The 17,276-nt window shown below is 25.4% G+C and overlaps 2 protein-coding genes across 6 annotated transcripts in view; one reads left to right on the top strand and one right to left on the bottom strand.

Moving 5' to 3' along the window:
- Positions 1–6,171, top strand: part of LOC117180789 (spidroin-2-like) — a 21,126-nt gene extending 14,955 nt beyond the window's left edge. Inside the window, exons 6-8 of one of the 4 annotated variants that reach the window (XM_033373291.1) lie at positions 2,603–2,877; positions 3,314–3,355; positions 5,651–6,171. In XM_033373291.1, the coding sequence (XP_033229182.1) occupies positions 2,603–2,877; positions 3,314–3,355; positions 5,651–5,827 (494 nt within the window). In that variant the 3' untranslated portion in view covers positions 5,828–6,171. The remainder of the gene's footprint in view (positions 1–2,602; positions 2,878–3,313; positions 3,356–5,650) is intronic. The other 3 variants (XM_033373290.1, XM_033373292.1, XM_033373293.1) reach the window with 3 other exon arrangements.
- Positions 6,172–8,332: 2,161 nt separating this feature from the next.
- Positions 8,333–17,276, bottom strand: part of LOC117180080 (integrin alpha-8-like) — a 26,057-nt gene continuing 17,113 nt past the window's right edge. Inside the window, exons 4-10 of one of the 2 annotated variants that reach the window (XM_033372397.1) lie at positions 16,293–16,749; positions 12,937–13,079; positions 12,403–12,849; positions 12,102–12,262; positions 11,524–12,026; positions 11,172–11,461; positions 8,333–8,682 (exon numbers count right to left, since the gene is read on the bottom strand). In XM_033372397.1, coding sequence (XP_033228288.1) covers positions 8,620–8,682; positions 11,172–11,461; positions 11,524–12,026; positions 12,102–12,262; positions 12,403–12,849; positions 12,937–13,079; positions 16,293–16,749 — 2,064 coding nt within the window. In that variant the 3' untranslated portion in view covers positions 8,333–8,619. Of the gene's footprint in view, positions 8,701–11,171; positions 11,462–11,523; positions 12,027–12,101; positions 12,263–12,402; positions 12,850–12,936; positions 13,080–16,292; positions 16,750–17,276 lie in introns of both variants that reach the window. The other variant, XM_033372396.1, reaches the window with a different exon arrangement.

A 17,276-nucleotide genomic window follows, 5' to 3' on the forward strand; every position in this document is an offset into this window, starting at 1 on the left:
GGGTCCTAGTTTTCTAAAAATGTTCTAAACGTACGTATGGGAATGTTTTTAGTGCGTTTCCAGGTGAGCAATGTTTTTAATAGAAAATGAATCTTTTTGTTTAAAAATTCATGTTTTTTAATTAAACATTCAACTTTTTGGTTAAGAATTCTTGAAATTTGATTGAAAAATCGAATTTTTGGGTAGTAAATTAATCTTTTTGTTTAAAAATTCTTGTTATTTAGATGAAAGTTCAACTTTTAGGATGCGTGCTCTTAAATTTGATTAAAAATTCATATTTCTTAGTTAAAAATTCAACTTTCAGGTAAAGAATTTGGTTAAAAATTCGTTTTTTTCGGTAGACGAGGAATCTTTTTATTTAAAAATTCATCTTTTCTAGTTGAAACTTAAACTTTTTGGTTTAGAACTCTCGAATTTTAATAAAAATTCGATTTTTTTGGTGTAAATTAATCTTCTTGTTTATAAATTCATCTTTTTAAGTTGAAACTTTAACTTTTTGGTTTAGAAAGAAAAAAAAATTTTTTAAACATTTTTTAACAAATTAGTTCAACTTGAATAATCCAAATTTAAAAATTCTTCTTAAACGTGGGTAAAAACCGTTTTTTTCGGTTGAAAATTAAACTTTTTATTTTAAAAATAATTTTTTTTTAATTCAATAACTAAGTTTTAAAGTTGAACTACTTTATTTAAAAAATTCTTTCTTTCTTAAAAAAAGAACTTTTTGAATTTTATTGAAAATTCGTATTTTTTGTTCGTATATTAATTTGTTTGTTTTGAAATTTATATTTTTTAGTTGAAAATTCAACTTTTTACTTAAGAATTTTCTTAAAAATTCGTTTTTTTCTCGGTAGAACATTAATCTTTTTGTTTAAAAATTCATCTTTTTTAGTTGATACTTCAACTTTTTGGTTGAGAATTTTTGAAATTTGATTAAAAATTCGATTTTTTTGGTAGTAAATTAATTTTTTTGTTTAAAAATTCTTGTTATTTAGTCGAACGTTCAACTTTTTGGATGCTTACTCTTAAATTTTATTAAAAATTCTTATTCTTTTTTCGTAAAGTAATTTGTTTGTTTGAAAATTAATACCTTTTAGTTGAAAATTCAACTTTTAGGTAAAGAATTTTGTTAAAAATTCGTTTTTTTTTAGGTAAAAAACTAATATTTTTGTTTGAAAATTTATCTTTTCTAGTTGAAACTTCAACTTTTTGGCATAAAACTCTGGTAGAATTCCGTTTTAGTTGAGAATTCAACTTTTTGGCTCAGAATTCTTGAATTCTGTTAAAAAATTTTTGTTTTGTAATAATTTAATCTTTTTGTTTAAAAATTCAAATTTTTGGTTGAGAATTCCTTAATTTGGTTAAAACCGGTTTTCTTCGGTAGAAAATCTAACTTTTTATTTAAAAAATCATCTTTTCTTAAAAATGCAATAACTATGTTTTAAAGTTGAACTACTGTATTATATATTTTTATTATTATATATTTATTTTTTAGAATACTTTTTATAATTATATATTTTTTGCTTACAAATGTTTTTTAATTTTGATTTGATAATGATAAGGAAAAAAAGAAGACGAATGAAATAAAAAAGAGAAGGAAGGGGATTGGTTGGTTGCCTTCTCATTTTTCTTTTTTCTTTTCTATTTCTGGCCAGAAGGAGGAAAACTTTTTCCTTTTTTTTGAGGAGAAAGAAGTTTCTTTTTCTTTTTCTGATTACAAAGGAAACATTTTATTCTGTTTGTTCAAATTTGGTCGTTACATTCTTGATTTTATTTTCAGGAATTATTCACATCAACTTTATTATTGGACGTTAAATAGGATTTTAAATTTGATTTTAATCTCATTTAAATACCTTAAATTTTCAAAAATTCTTTCTTTCTTAAAAATTCAACTTTTTAAATTTTATTGAAAATTTGTCTTTTTTCGTAGTAAATTAATCTTTTTGTTTAAAAATTTATGTTTTTTAATTAAACATTCAACTTTTTGATTGAGAATGCTTTAAATTGGTTAAAAAATCGTTTTGTTTCGCTACAAATTGATTTTTTTTTCTAAATGCAACTTTTTGGTTAAAAACTTAACAAATAGGTGTTAAAGTTAAAGTACTTTCTTAAAAATGCATTTTTTGGTTGGAAAATGAACTGTTTTGTTGAAAATTCCTTTTTTTGTTGTTGAAAAATTACTTTGGTAATTGAAAATGTACTGATTCCTTTTTTGGTCAGAAGGGGGGGTTTTTTTGGGTACAAATTCAACTTTTTGTTGAAATTGAACTATTTTGTTGGAAATTCGTATTTTTTTGTATAAAATTAACTTTTCTTTAAATCAAAATTTCATTTTTTTTTCTAATTCAAGTTTTTTTGTTGAATGAGTCAAAACTTATCAGTGGATAAATAATGCAAAGTTTTCAGTAATAAATGCAATCTTCTTTTGATTTCCCTTTTTTCGAAAAAAGTTCCCTTGTCTATTTAAAATTGAACTCCGGAACCGCTGTGATTCCTGTTAGTTTCTTAATTCGAGTTGTAAATTCCGTTTAGCATGTCTTTTTGGATTAAATTTTAGTTTAGAGAATTATAATTTCGAGCTTTTCTTTAGGAGGAGGAGGAGGAGGAGGAGGAGGAGGAGGAGGAGGAGGTCATCAGCAACCGGCTCCTCAGTCAGATCCTCTGGGAGGATTAGGTTCACTTTTAGGTGCTTTTGGAGGTGGTAATCAGCAACCTGCCTACCAACCTTCGGGAGGCTACGGAGGTTATCAACAAGGAGGAGGAGGATATCCTGGAGGAGCCCAAAGCTCCCAGGGTTCTGATCTTTTAACGAATTTGGGCTCAGCCCTTGGCTCCAGTTTGCTCAGTTCTGCCATCGACGGATTTTCAAAACGCAAGGACGTAAGTAGAAAAAGAGCGATGACCAAATTAGTACAAAGTTCAGGGCAAAAATGAAGATTACTTTTTAGCTAATGTCTAATCGCTTGGCTTTATCTCTCAGACCAGGATCGTAACTGCATGTGTGATATTAAAAATGACTCTTTATCATTACTGTTAATTTATTTATTTATATTTTTTAAGATTGTACTCTGCATGTTGATTTTTTTTCAGTTAAACCTTCAAGGGTTGTTATCTATGAGAAGTGTATAAGAACTTTTTGCAATTCGCAACATTTATGTGTGACATTTTTGTGTGAAATATATTCTATGAACAATGAGTTTCCTTTTTTTTTTTTAGTTTTTACAATCGTTATGTGATTCTGGTGCATTCTGTAATAACGCTTCTAATCTCTGCCTATTAATTCTAAGAGCTGCGGTGTTTTTTTTATCTTTACTAGGTCGATTCTTTCTTGCGAGAAGTGCAATCTGCGTTAGAAGAGGTATGATGAAAAATTATAAGACTTTTAATTAGGGGTTGTCCATAAACTACGTTACCAATAACGTTCGTTACATTTCCCCTGCAACGGTACATTTCACAAATAACTTAATGAATTTTAAAATCACTTTTATATTTCGGAATTCACACGCTATTCCATATTGCCTTTTTCCTCTCTTTTTAAAGAATTTCTCTTTTTTCAAGCTATTTCCCCTTTTTTCGTTATTTCGCTTAAATGCGAACGGAATTAATAGAAAAGACAAACCCAATATAGAAATCCAACTATTTTTTGTTAAAAGTTCGTTCTTCTTGGTTGAAAAGTCTACTATTATATTTTTGGTTGTAACTATTTTGTTAGAAAGTCATATTTTTGGTCAAAAATTAATTTTAGTTTGTTTGAGAATTCACCTGTTTGGTTGAAAATTTAACTATTTGGTTGAAAATTTTTTTCAGTTTTGTTTAGAAAATAATTTTTTAATTTCTGGTTGAAAATTTATATATTTTATTGATCATTCGTCTTTTTGGCAGGAAATTAACTTTTTTGGTTAACAAATCCTCTTTTTGGTTGAAAATTCAACTATTTGATTGAAAATTTAGCTGTTTTCTTGAGTATTAATATTAATATTGATATTTTGAATTCAAAATTAATCTTTGCTTGTAGAAAATTCAAGTATTTGGTTGAAAATTCAACTCATGTTTAAAATTCGTTTTTTTCTTCTTTTGAAAATTGATCTCTTGGTAGAAATTTGATCTTTTTCGGTTAAAATTCAAATTTGTCTTTAAAAATCAATTGTTTTGGTCGAGGATACAACTATTTTGTTGGGAATTCGTATTGTTTTTTGTGAAATATAAAATATATAATATAAATATAAAATATTACATGTTTCGATGAAAATTCATCTTTTTTGATTGAAAAATAAACTATTTGGTCTAAATTTTAACTACTTTGTAAAAAATGCAATGTTTTGGTTGATGATTAATCATTTTAGTTTAAAAGACAACGATTTAGTTATAAATTAACTTTTTTATTCAAAATACATATTTTTTTAGTAAAAAATTTAACTATTCTGTAGAAAATTCGGCTTTTTGGTTTGAAAATTTAACAATTTGGTAGAAAATTAAATTGTTTGGTTAAAAATTATCATTTCTGTTGAAAAATAAACTATTTTGGCGGAAAATTAAAGTATTTGGTTAAAAATTAAAATATTTATTTGAAAAAATAATTATTTAGTAAAAAATGCATCTGTCTTTAAAACCTGCTTCAAAATTAAAATTTTTTGGAGAAAATCCATGTTTTTGTTGAAAGCTCGTCTTTTTTTCCTAGAAAATTATTCTTCTAGGTGGTAAATTCATCTTCGTGGTTTAATGTTTAAATATTTGCTTAAATAGTTTTATTTTTTAGTTTAGAACTCAAGTACATGGTTGAAAATTCTACTATTGTGTTAAAAATACTTTTTTTTAAAGATCCGCCTCTTTGGTATCTGAGAATTGAACTATTCCTTATTTGGTTGAAAATATATCCTTTATATGTTCAAAATGCAACTATTTGGCAGAAAATCCATGCATTTACTTGAAAATTCGTCTTTTTGGTTAAAAAATTAATCTTGTTTGTTGGTAATTCATTTTCTTGGTTGAGGATTCAACTATTTTATTTTAAAAACTTTTCGTTAAATTCGACCGATTGAAATTTGGTCTTTTTTGTTGAAAATTCCTAAATTTGTTGTTGGAAATTCCTCTTTCTGTTAAAGTTATCTTCCTTATTCGAAAATTTGAATGTTAATTTTTTTAAATTCGTGTTTTTGGCTTGAAAATTTAATTATTTCGTTAAGAATGTAATATATTTGAACTTAAGATTTTAGGAATTCAAATCATTTCATACTGAATTCAATATATGGTACCCATATATTAATTTCATTAAAAAGAATTTATCCCCCTATTTTCATGAAAAATCACCCGATTTCCGCTGTACATAGTTACCAAAAACAATTTTTATTCCTATAACGAAAAAAAATGTTAAAAACTGGTTGTTTTCACGAACGCAGAATAAACTTCTGAGGGATTAAAAAAGCCCGAAATTTGTTAACATTATTTATGGACATTCCTTTATGGAAAAAGGCATCGAAGATACTTTTTTTGTTATATCTTTTTCTTGGATGTATTTTTCCAGAAGTCTTACGATTCTTAAGATGTTTCTAGCTTTTCTAAAATATATATACTTTTTTTCTAACTTTGAAGTAACATTCTCAACTTAGAAAACTTGAACCTAGGTATTTTTTGTAATTATAAATCATTTACACAGCAATCGCACCACGAGGATGATCGTCCTTCGTATGCACCACAACCTCAGAATTTCGGAAGACATCACGACTCAGCACCCCCTCAACCTTCTCCAAGGTCTCCTAGCCCTCCAGGGGGTGGAAAATTATCCGCAGCCGAAATTTCCAAAGGTCTCGGCCTTGGCGATGACGAAGATTAATTTAAACGAATTATAAATAATATTTCAATGGTTTTCAGCAGCACATTGAAGTTTTGTCTGGCTTACTCTTTCACATTCAAAAAACATCACAAAGCTTTAACAGAGTGTCTGTCTTACCTGGAAAAACCTGAATAGTTTAGAGAATTTTTGTTTTCAAGTCAGGAAATTTATTCGAGAGCGTGTTTAATTTTTTTTTAATTGTAATATACAATTGAATAACAATGTTTCTGCATTTGTAAAAGTAGCTTTATATTACTATTTTAGTCGAAAGCTTAACTATGCCAGTTAAATATTTCACTATTTTAGATAAAAATTCATTTTTCTTATCAAACATTTTTTTTATTCTAAAATTTAACTGTTCAATTCTTGGTTGAAATTTTTTTTTTAACTAGAAAAATCCATTCTTTTTAGTAGAAATTAATCTTCTTGGTTAAAAATTCAATTGTTCTAATTAATAGTCATCATGTTAGTTGAAAACTGTTCTTTTTTATTTAAAATTAAAATATTTCAGTTAAAAATTAATCTTTTTCATTTAAAACTCGACGATTTCTGTTGCAAATTCATTACTTTGTATTTTAATTAAAAGATCTAAAAGAAATCTATTTTTTCGGGAATAGTTTTATGCAAAATGAGCACGAAAAGGATTCAGGGCCAATTTAGATCCTTTCATTAGGGATTATTCCATGCTCATTTTTTAATTAATTTTTTTTAAACTCTTTTTTACTCATGATTCGTTCCAGTCTGCAGGATTTGCCTATTATTATTATTATGAAATTTCTTTTAATTGTGTTCAAATAATTTTATCTCAAATTTCTTGAGAGAATTTGTTATTTAACTTTTTTTTAAAGAATGTATTAAATATTAGCAATTCTAAAAATATATTAGAATTTTTTGATTGACTTTTCTCCTATTTGGAAAAGGTAATTATCAATTTATTTTTATTATTTATTTTAGTTAAAAATTTATCTTTTTGATAGAAAATTTAACTATTTAGTGTAAAATTCGGTTTTTTTTTTGTTTCAAATATTATTTTAAATTGAATATTTAACTGATTGAGTTGAGCATTCCATCATTTTGGTTAAAATTTATCTATGAAAATCTAATTATTCAATTGTTGATTGAAAATTCATCTCTTTGTTAAAAATTGAACTAATTGGTTAAAACATCGTTTTCTTCTTGCAAATTAATTTTTTATCTAGAAATTTAGTAATTCCATTTTTGGTTGAATCTTCTTAGTTGAAAATTCAATTATTTGGTTGAAAATCCATATAATTTGTTAAAAATCTAATTTTTGGGTTGAAGATTCATATCTTTTGTTGAAAATATAACTATGTTGGTGTAACATCTTTATTTTGTTCAAAATTAATTTTTTAAATTGAAAATTTGATTATTAAATTTTTCATATTTTTTTAGTTTAAAATTCATCAGGTTGGTTGAAAGTAAACCTTTGTTTTTTTTTTGAAAATCCAACTATTTGATTGAGAATTAATCTGTATTTTAGAAATGTATTAGAATTTTTTAATTGCCTCTTTTCCTATTTGGAAAAGTTAATTATCAATTTATTTGTATTATTTATTATATATAATGTATTATAGATATTTATTATTTATTTATTCAATATTTAAAAATCATTATTTGTTAACTGAAAATGTAAGTATGCCAATTGAATATTCCATCTTTTATGGTTGAAAATTCATTTATCTTGTTAAAGATTAGTTTTTTAACTGAAAATTTAATTGTTCTACTTTGGGTAGATAATTTATCTCTTTTAGTTGAAAATTCGACTTTTTTTGGTAGGAAAATTTAACTATTCCAGTTAAAGATTCATCATTTTAGTTAAAAATTTATCTTTTTGATGGAAAATTTAATTATTCAGTTTAAAATTCGTTTTTTTTTGTTTAAACTAAATTTATTAATTGAATATTTAACTGATCTCTAAAAATGTAAGTATTCAATTTTTGGTTGAAAATTCAACTATTCAACTTTTGATTAAGAATTAAACTTTGATTTTTTAAATTGAAATTTGGACTATTACATTTTTGGTATTTGTGTAGTTTAAAATTCAACTATTTGGTTAAAAGTAGATCTTTTTTATTAAATACCACTATTTGATTGAGAATTTATCTGTATTGTTGAAATGCAATATTTTTACTTGAAAAGTTAGGAATTTAAATCGGTTTAAATTGAATTTAATATTATACCCACACTAATTTTACCTAAATATGCACTGAATGTTAAGTATAAAAAGATCAAATAAAAATTTGTTTGCATTTTTATTCTAAATTTTTTTTCCAGGATTGAGGAAGACACCCTGTTTAAACAGAGATTCATTGTTGAATTATTACTTTTGAATCAAAAGTAAAAAAAAATATTTATGCATGATTAGAAAATATATTAAGACAGCGAATTTTATTCGATGTTTGAAAAAGGCCTTGTAGCTCAGGTATAAAGGGCGTAAGCATTTTTGCGAGTACAAAGAGAATCTCACATATTTCCGTTATATTTTAAGATAAATTTTATTGAACTCGTTGAGGATAATTTTTGATCTATCAAGACATCCAAGGCTATTTTTTGCTATGCGGTATTTTTAAGATTAGTGGAAACAGGAGCATCGAGTAAAATAGTTTTAGACAATTTATCTAATTGTTGAGAATCTTATTTTTTATCTTGAGACGCTGATTTTTTAGGCCCTCTTTCAAGTCTCGATGTACGGCTAATACTACACAGTTGTATGCATAATTGCTTCCAAAGCGATCAAATAAATTAATTTATGTGAATGAACCTTTTTTTAATTAGTAATCTTGGTCTAGGGCTATTCTCGATGAAGAGGCTTCTGCCATTGGTCGTCTTTTTTTCTGTGGAAGGAATATAAGCTGTGAATTAATTTTTTGAGAATTTTAATCTAAACATTAACAGGGCTCGGATCTTGCGACTTTTTTGAGAAAAATGCGACTTTTTCAAGAAAAATACGACTAATTGAGTTTTTTCTGTTTTTCTCAGAAGTTCGCTATTGTTAGTTTCAAATTGTACCACAATGAAACTTTTCAGCTTGAAATTTAAAACCATACAAAGTTGTAATATTTTATTAGAGAAAAGTAAAAATTGAATAATTTCTTACTAAAGCTTTATAATTCCAAAATTTTTAATTAAGGGCGGTTGCAATTAAAAAATTTCTAATGTTGTCAATCCGTATTCGAAGTTTTAATTTTTTCAATTCGTAAGCCCTAACAGTTGGACACTTTCAAGTAAAAAACGTTTAAAGTCAATTAATTTCAAATTGTAATATAGTCTTCATACTTTTTTCCCCTTTTTGAAAGAATTTATTATTTTTTTTCCTGTTTTCAGCCCATTTAAAAAATCCAAATATCTTTGGTTGAAAGACTTAAATTTTTTTTTTTTGTTTAAAAATTCGACTATTTGGTTGAAAATTCATCTTCTTTGGTAAAAAATGTGAATTTTTGTTGAACATTCGCCTTTTTGGATAGAAAAGTCATCCTTTTAGATTGAAAATTTCCCTGTTTTGTTAGAAAAATCATCTTTTTTGGTTAAAAATTAATTTTTTGACTGAAAGTTCAACTGTTTGGATGTAAGTGCAACTATTTGGTTAAAAATAATGTCTTGTTTATTATAATCCAACTATTTTATTACAAATTTCATCTTTTCTGATTGAAAACTATCTATTTATTGAAATTCCAATTTTTCAGACTGGCGATTCAACTGTATTCTAAAAAATTCTCTTTTTTGGCTTGAAATGCAACTGTTTTTAATTGAGATTTAATCTCTTTTATTTGAAAATTCAATCATTCGGTTCAAAATTTAATCATTTCGTTCCAAATTCAATTAATTTGTTCATCTTTTTTGGTAAAAAAATTTAACTGTTTTGTGGGACATTCATCTTTCTTAGTTGAAAATTATTTTTTGTTTAATTCAACTGTTTTGTAAAAAATTTATTTATCTTGAAAATCCAACTATTTTGTTAAACAATCGTATCTTTTGACTGAAGGATTAACTATTTGGTATTAAATTCAACTATTTATTATGAAATATATTTTTTTAATTTAACTATTTGGTTAAAAATTCATATTTTTTGTTGAAAAATTAAATTTTTTGTTAAAAATTAAACTTCCCAGGTTGATAATCGAAGGGGCTTTAAAAAAACTGCCTTTTTGGCTTGAGAATTGAACTATTTTTTTGAAGTTTCTTTTTTTAAATTGGACTATTTGCTTGGTTTGAGAGATTTTTTCCCGTTTTCAAGTAACTAAATTAAAAGAACCCAACAAGGTCGAAAAGTTAACTTTTTTTTAATATTCGTAGGTTTTAATTCAAAATTCATCCATTAAAATCGAAAATTTTTCTCTTATGGTAGAAAAATCACATTTTTTTGGTTGGAAATTTATCTTTCTTCTTTAAAAATGTAGCTGTCTTCTAGAAACTTCGTCCTTTGGCATGAAAATTAAACTATTTGCTTCAAAATATATTATTCAAATTTAACTATTTGGTAGATAATTCGTCTTTCTTCGTTGAAAATGATCTTTTTTTGTTAAAACTTTAATTGTTCTGGTTGATAATTCAACTGTCATTTAAAAAATTCGCTTTGTTGGTTTGAAAATTCGAAAATTCGGTTTGGTTCAAAAGAATTTCTCGTTTTTACCATATTTCAAGAAAGTGAATTAATAGAACCCAATAAGAAAATTGAACTGTTTTTGGTTGAAAGTTAATTCTTTTTAGTAAAAAGTTCCACTATTTGATTGAAAAATTTATTATTTGGTTCTAAAGTAATCTTTTTTTATCAAAAATCCTACTATTTTGTAGAAAATTTATCCTTATGGATTGAAAATTTATCTTTTATGGTGGAAAAGTAATCTTTTTGCTTGAAGCTTCATATTTCTTGGTTAAGAATGAACTTTTTTGTTGAAAGTTCAACTGTCTTCTGAAAAAATGGTCTTTTATCTTGAAATTTTTTTTTAATTCAACTAGTTGGTTGAAAATTCATCTTTCTTCGTCGAGAAGTTTCTTTTGATGTTTAAATTTTTACTTTTCAGGTTCATAATTTAACTGTGTTTTTAAAAATTCAATTGGTTTGTTTAAAATATTATAAACCTAAAAAGGAAAAATATATACAAAAAAGAAATATTTTAAACACAAATTCAGAATCCTTCAAGCTGAATGACTATTGTTAAAAATTTGTTCAAAGAATATTTGAAAATCGATGAAAATTATCGACTCTACGTCTGATACTGCTTTTTTCATTGCTGTTCAAATGTTATGCGAACTAATGCGATTTTCTTCAGCCTTCTAGTCGATCCGATCCCTGTATCAATTTTAATATTATAATTTAACTTACTTTTGAATCGGCTTTCAAAGCACGGAGTTGTTTCCTTCGATTTCTGGTGAAGAAACCTAATTTTGTCAATATTAAAATTAGTAAAATGAGTAAAAGAATTCCTAAAAGAATTGATGATACCAAAATCCAAAGGGCAATTTTTTCTTCAATAGGCGATCCCAAAAATGTCGTTCCCACATAGGTTGTATTGCTTTTTGTTTCGATTGTATTAGCAAATCCCTCGGATTTTGTGATAATCATTGTACCTTCCGTAACAAAAAATAAAATATCTTTTCCCTCCATCTCGGTCGCTGAAAATAATTTTTTTTATATTTTCAAACATTAATATTTTGAATTAAATTAATAATCTTACATTGAAAAGTCGATGATTGTAATTCCATTTTCAGAAGAATTTTTGTATTCGATGAATTGAAAAGTCCATCTAACATGCAATTTACTTTTATACAATTAATGATTGGATTTGAACAATTAATGTATAAACTTCTATTTTCAGGTGGAACATATTTTAAAGGGTTTTCTGTCACATTAATCGTTTCGAAAACTGCGATTGGTTTTGATTTTTCGAAATCACCATTTAGTACTGAATTGCTTTCTTCCTTGAGCGGAATGAACCTTTCTTTATTTGAATCGAAGCAAAGAATCTCCTGATTATTTATGAATCCGACAATCTGAATGATTTTAGCGATTTCAATATTATTTTCTTTCTCTTGCAGGACAGTAGGAATTTTTAAGGTGACTATGACTTCTTCTACTGCACAAGAACCGAATTGTTGAATTTCGTAAAGGTGCTCGAAAATTCGGTGCTTTGGACTTTTTTCCTCTCTCGAATAGGAATACAAATCTTCTGAAGTTTTCCTGAAAATTTAAAGTGTTTTGGTTTCCCGTATTTAAAGTTAGATAGAGAATTCGATCTTATTATTGTAGAATTACCCTGATAATAGTACATCCAAGTCGACGGCAAAATGAATTGGCATTTTGTAAATTTTATTCTGGTTGGAGTTTAAACTTTGAGTCGAAAGTTCAGCTTTGAGTTCTGTATAATTACTGTCGCATTTTAATCCACTCGTGGCCAGTTCTAATTTTATTGTTTTCTAAGAGAAAATTAAATATAGAAAAAGGCGGTTTCTTTTTGACAATTCATCTGCTTGGATTGAAAGTTCAACTACTTGTCTGAAAATTGAGATCTTTTTATGCTAGTGATAAAAAATTGAAGAAAGTTAAAAAATCTTACGCTGCTTTCTAGAGGATTTCCAACATCACAAGTCACTTCAATTGCTCTTTCAATTCCATTCATTTCCATCGAATTTTCGCTACATTCTGGTGGAATACTTGCTAAAACTAATGGTTCTGAAATTAAAATTCGAACTTGGGTTTGATAAGCATGTTCACCTTCATTCGAAATATTCAAAAATATGGAAAAAGTATTTCGAGATCCAAGAACAAAACTATTATTTTGCAAATTGCTCGACATCGAAATATCTAATTTTGAATTGCAGATGTCATCAGATCCACAATCAACAGCAAACATCAATGGAATCGCATCTTCAGTTTTAGAATTTTCTTTGTTTATGATAGGGCAAGTTTTGCAAAATTGGTTATTCGTAATTGTTTCATTATTTGAATAAAAAATTAGAGATACTGCTATTTCGATTGGATCTATAAAGTTCTGTATCTTATCCTGAAATAAGAATTGAAAACATTAAGTTGAAGTGGGAACGGCTATTTCAATTTTCAAGTGTAAAAATAATTAAACATTCGATTTTACATTGAGATATATTTTGAAGTTTTCACACAACTCGATGCTCTTGCTCAAAGTTCTTGGAAGTTCGTAAATTGTTGCATTATTTGCTTCCTCTGATAATCTAGCTCTTCCAAAAATTTCATCAATCTTTAAAAGTAACGTCACGTCTGAAAAATGAAATTATTTTAAAGCTTTCTTTCCAGCTAACAAAAATGACAGTCATTTTTTGTTAGGATGCAACCAGGCAATCTTTTATATAAATGATTCGATACATATTATACACTCAAGTGTACAATAATCTGTTGTTTTTTAACAATTGTAATTTTTAATCATTTAAACAAATTTGAGATTAGAATTTTTTTTTAATATTTGTGACAAAATTTTTAATAACTTTTAAAAACTTTTAGGAAAAGTTCGAATAATTTTAGAAGATATTTAGAAGATTTAGCATTTCTGGTACGATTAAAAAAATAATGTTTTTAACATTCTTGGGAACATTTTTAATGGTTTTTTATTTTGTAAAATGAACTTGAAATGAAGATTGGAAAAGACTTTTAAAAAATTCGAAAAAGAGTGTAAAAGATTATATTAAAACAAAATATTTCAATTTGGAAAGATTACAAAATTAAAAAAATACGAGTATTCAAGAAATATCTAGAAGATTTTAAATGATTCAAAAATAATTTTTAATTTGAGAAGATTTCTAAATCCAATGTAGATTTTTAAAAATCTCAAACAATAAATTTAGAAGCTTTTAAAGACATTGAAAGGTTTTAAGTTCATAAAAAAACAATTTTTCTCAAGATTCCTGGGAAGATTTTAAACGATTTTATAAAAATAAATTTTAAAATAATTTTAAAATATATTTCAAAACATATTAAATGGTTTCCTAAAATTTTCAAAAATGAAGTTATAAAGTAAATTTAAAAACATCAAAAAATAAAAAAAATATATCGAAAAATAATTTAGAAGATTATAAGACAATTTTTTTAATTTTGCAGGAATTAAAAGAATTCGAGGAAAACTGTATTATTTCAGAACATATTTCGAATTTTAAAGAAAAAAAATTAAATAGAAAATTGAAAAAGATTTTGAAACATTTTAAATGATTTCCTCAAATTTCAAAAAAGAATTCTGACATTTGAAGAATTTTTGAGAAAATTAAAAAAAATAAAGATTTTAACCAATTTAAAACAAAATTTATATTTTTTAAGATTTATAAATCAACTTTTGAAGCATTTTAGGGATTTCAAAAGGGTTCAAAATGATAAAAGAATTATCAGATTCCTGGAAAAATGGTAAGTAATTTCTTATTTTGAAAAAATTAATTTTATGAGGATACGTACAAATATTTAAAAACGTTTCAAACCATAACAAATATTTAAAAACTGAAAGGTTTCCAAAAATTTATAAAATATTTTTTAATTTCTTCAAAACTTCTAGAAGTCCTAAATATCTTTTAAACATAATCGAATTTTCATTATATTTATATAAACTTAAAAACAAATAAACTTACAAGATAGTTATTTGCAATCTTTATTTTGCTTTGAAAATTATTTTACCCTTTAAATTATAATTTCGAAGAAATTTTTTTTCTTATTTCTTGACTGAAAAATCGTTTTTGGTTGAAAATTCAACTGTTTTGTAGAGAATTTGCATTTTTAGATTGAAAATTTAAATATTTAGTTGAAAATTGGTCGTTTTGGATGAATTCAATTATTTTTTATTCAAAATGAAAATCTGTTTCAGTTGGAACATGAATTAGGTATTACGTTTATCGTTAAGAATTTTTTGTTTGTTGAAAATGGACTTTAATGTTCAAATTTGGATTTGACATATCTGAAAGAACTGATATCTGATAAGTGATATATCCTTAAAAACAAATCAATTAAAAAATAAGTAGTTTGAAATTTTGATTTTTTCTTAATATTTAGGTTCTTGAAAATCTGAGTGGTTGTGAAACTGTGTGTATATTGGGAAAAATTCTATTTTTAACAACATTTTCGAAGAAATTCCAGTAAATTAAAGTAAAAAGATATTTAGAAGTTTTGAAACAATTTAAAAATAATTAAAAAGTTTTACATATTTTAAAAATTCATTAAAAATTGTAAATTCTTTATTATTTCGAATTAAATTTGGTTAAATTTACGTATTATTAAAAATAGAACCTGTAAAAAATAAATTTCCTCTTTTTTTTAATAATATTAACAATATTAAAAAATATTAAGATGACTTATTTTGTTCAAAAGTTAAATTCCTTGATTAAAAATTCATTCATTTGGTTACAAATTTACAATTTTCGCTAGAAAATTAATGTATTTTGCCAAAATTCGTATTTTTTGTGGAAAATTAATCCTTTTGTTTGAGATTTGGAAAGGTTTCAAGAATGAGAACATTTTCTTGAGATTCTTAAGATAATTTAAAATGATTTTTCTTTTGAAAAAATGACTTTTAGTTTTTAAACCTTGTCAAACAAAAATCTGGAAGATTTTAAGTCAATTTTTTTCATTTTGCAGAGATAAAAAAAAATTGGGAAAAATTCGAATCATTTGAAAATATGTTTAGAATATTTAGAAGTTTATGCAAAAATTTTAGAAACTTTTTGAAAAAGTTTGAATTGCTTAAAAATATATTGAGAAGGTTTAGAAGGTTTAGAAGGTTTGAGGTTTGAAAAGATTACAAAATAATTAAAAATTTGAATATATTAAAAAATGTTAAACAAAATGTAGATTCTGGAAGACTTTGAAAATTAAACTTTATCAAGTTTTCTAAAGTTTCAAAAGAGAAAAAAATTTCTTAAGCTTCATGAGCAAATTTCAAATTATTTTATATTTTATATTCTTAGAATTTTTGAAGCGAGTAAAAATACTTTAAAAAATTGAACGTCTTTCCGAAAATGTATAAAATTTCTTGCAATCGTCTAAAAGTGTGAAATATATTTTAAACTGACTCAATTTTTTCCTAATATATTTTGTAAAATAAAAAAAAGTACTTTTAAAATTTCTAGATTCTTTTTCGACACATTTGAAATCTTACGAATTTTATTTTGAATTTTCTCAAGAATCTTAGGAAAATTATGTTTATATAACTTTAAAAACAAACTGCATACTTATTTCCTTGTTTTTAGATCTGATGATACAATTTTACTTTTAATAATGTGTTCAAAAACTTTGAAATATAGGTAGTTCTTCGAATTTTTTTGTGAATTATTAAACAAAAAGCAGATTGGTATAAGACCACTATAAAAACATTCGCAGCTAAGAATTGTATTCTAGCAATAAATTACTGTCTGGTAGCGTCGTAAAGAAACCAGAAGAAGTTTATTATTTGTTTCAGATTCTTCAGACCATTGAAAAAAAATTGAAATTAATTCCACTTACTTAGACTTTCGGGTACGTGTATGCCAATATAATAAAAACAAGCTTCGACAATAAAAAATGTGGAATTTCTTTGTAATGTCGAAGCAGCTACGGGAGTAATTCTTGATACTCTTAAAGTAACAACAGGTTTAGAGCGTAAAAGAACCACTTTATCAGATAAATAAGCTCCGACTGCAATATCAGGATATTCATTTCCATCGATATCACGAGCTTCTGAGATTGAAATTCCAAATCCCTGAATCGAGGGAGAAAATTCAGAGCCTAATATTTTTTGACTTTGCTGTAAACCGTCTTTACTTCCTCTGTAAATGTATATAGCACCATGATTATTTTCATAAGGGGCTCCAATTGCGATATCGCCATAATCATCGTAATCAATATCTCCGATACAAGATATTGCTGATCCAAATCTTCCTTTCACAGCTTCTCCATGAATATATTGTGCTTCAAGATAGTCCTGAAAAATTACGATTTGGACATTATTTAGAGGCGTGTGAATAAATATTGGTTGAATATGAAACTGGACATTTTTTACTCCTATTTCCAAACATAAATACCTTGGTATTTAAAAATAGATCCTTCGAAATTGAAACGATTTAAGGAAGTTCCGGGTGTACCGTCAAATTCAAAATTACTTAATCATTTTGGGAGGGAAGGGGGTGATAGAGAGGGTCACGGATTTTTCTATGATATAGAATATTTTGTTGAAAATTAAACCATTTTGTTCGAAATTCATTCTTTTTGGTTGAAAATTCGATTCTTGAGGTTGAGAATTTAACAATTTAACAACTGTCTGGTTGAAAATTAATCTGTTTTAATTGAGGATTCAAATCTTTATTGGTTTAATTCAACTTTTTTTTTAATTATAAATTTTTGTTGGTTGTAATATCAATTCTCACATTTTTTTGAATATTTATCTTTTTAGATTGAAAATTAATTTTTACATTGTCATCAGATAAGGTATTAGATTTGTTTAAAATTTTA

The sequence above is a fragment of the Belonocnema kinseyi genome, chromosome 9 (assembly GCF_010883055.1).
Source record: "Belonocnema kinseyi isolate 2016_QV_RU_SX_M_011 chromosome 9, B_treatae_v1, whole genome shotgun sequence".
NCBI lineage: Eukaryota > Metazoa > Arthropoda > Insecta > Hymenoptera > Cynipidae > Belonocnema > Belonocnema kinseyi.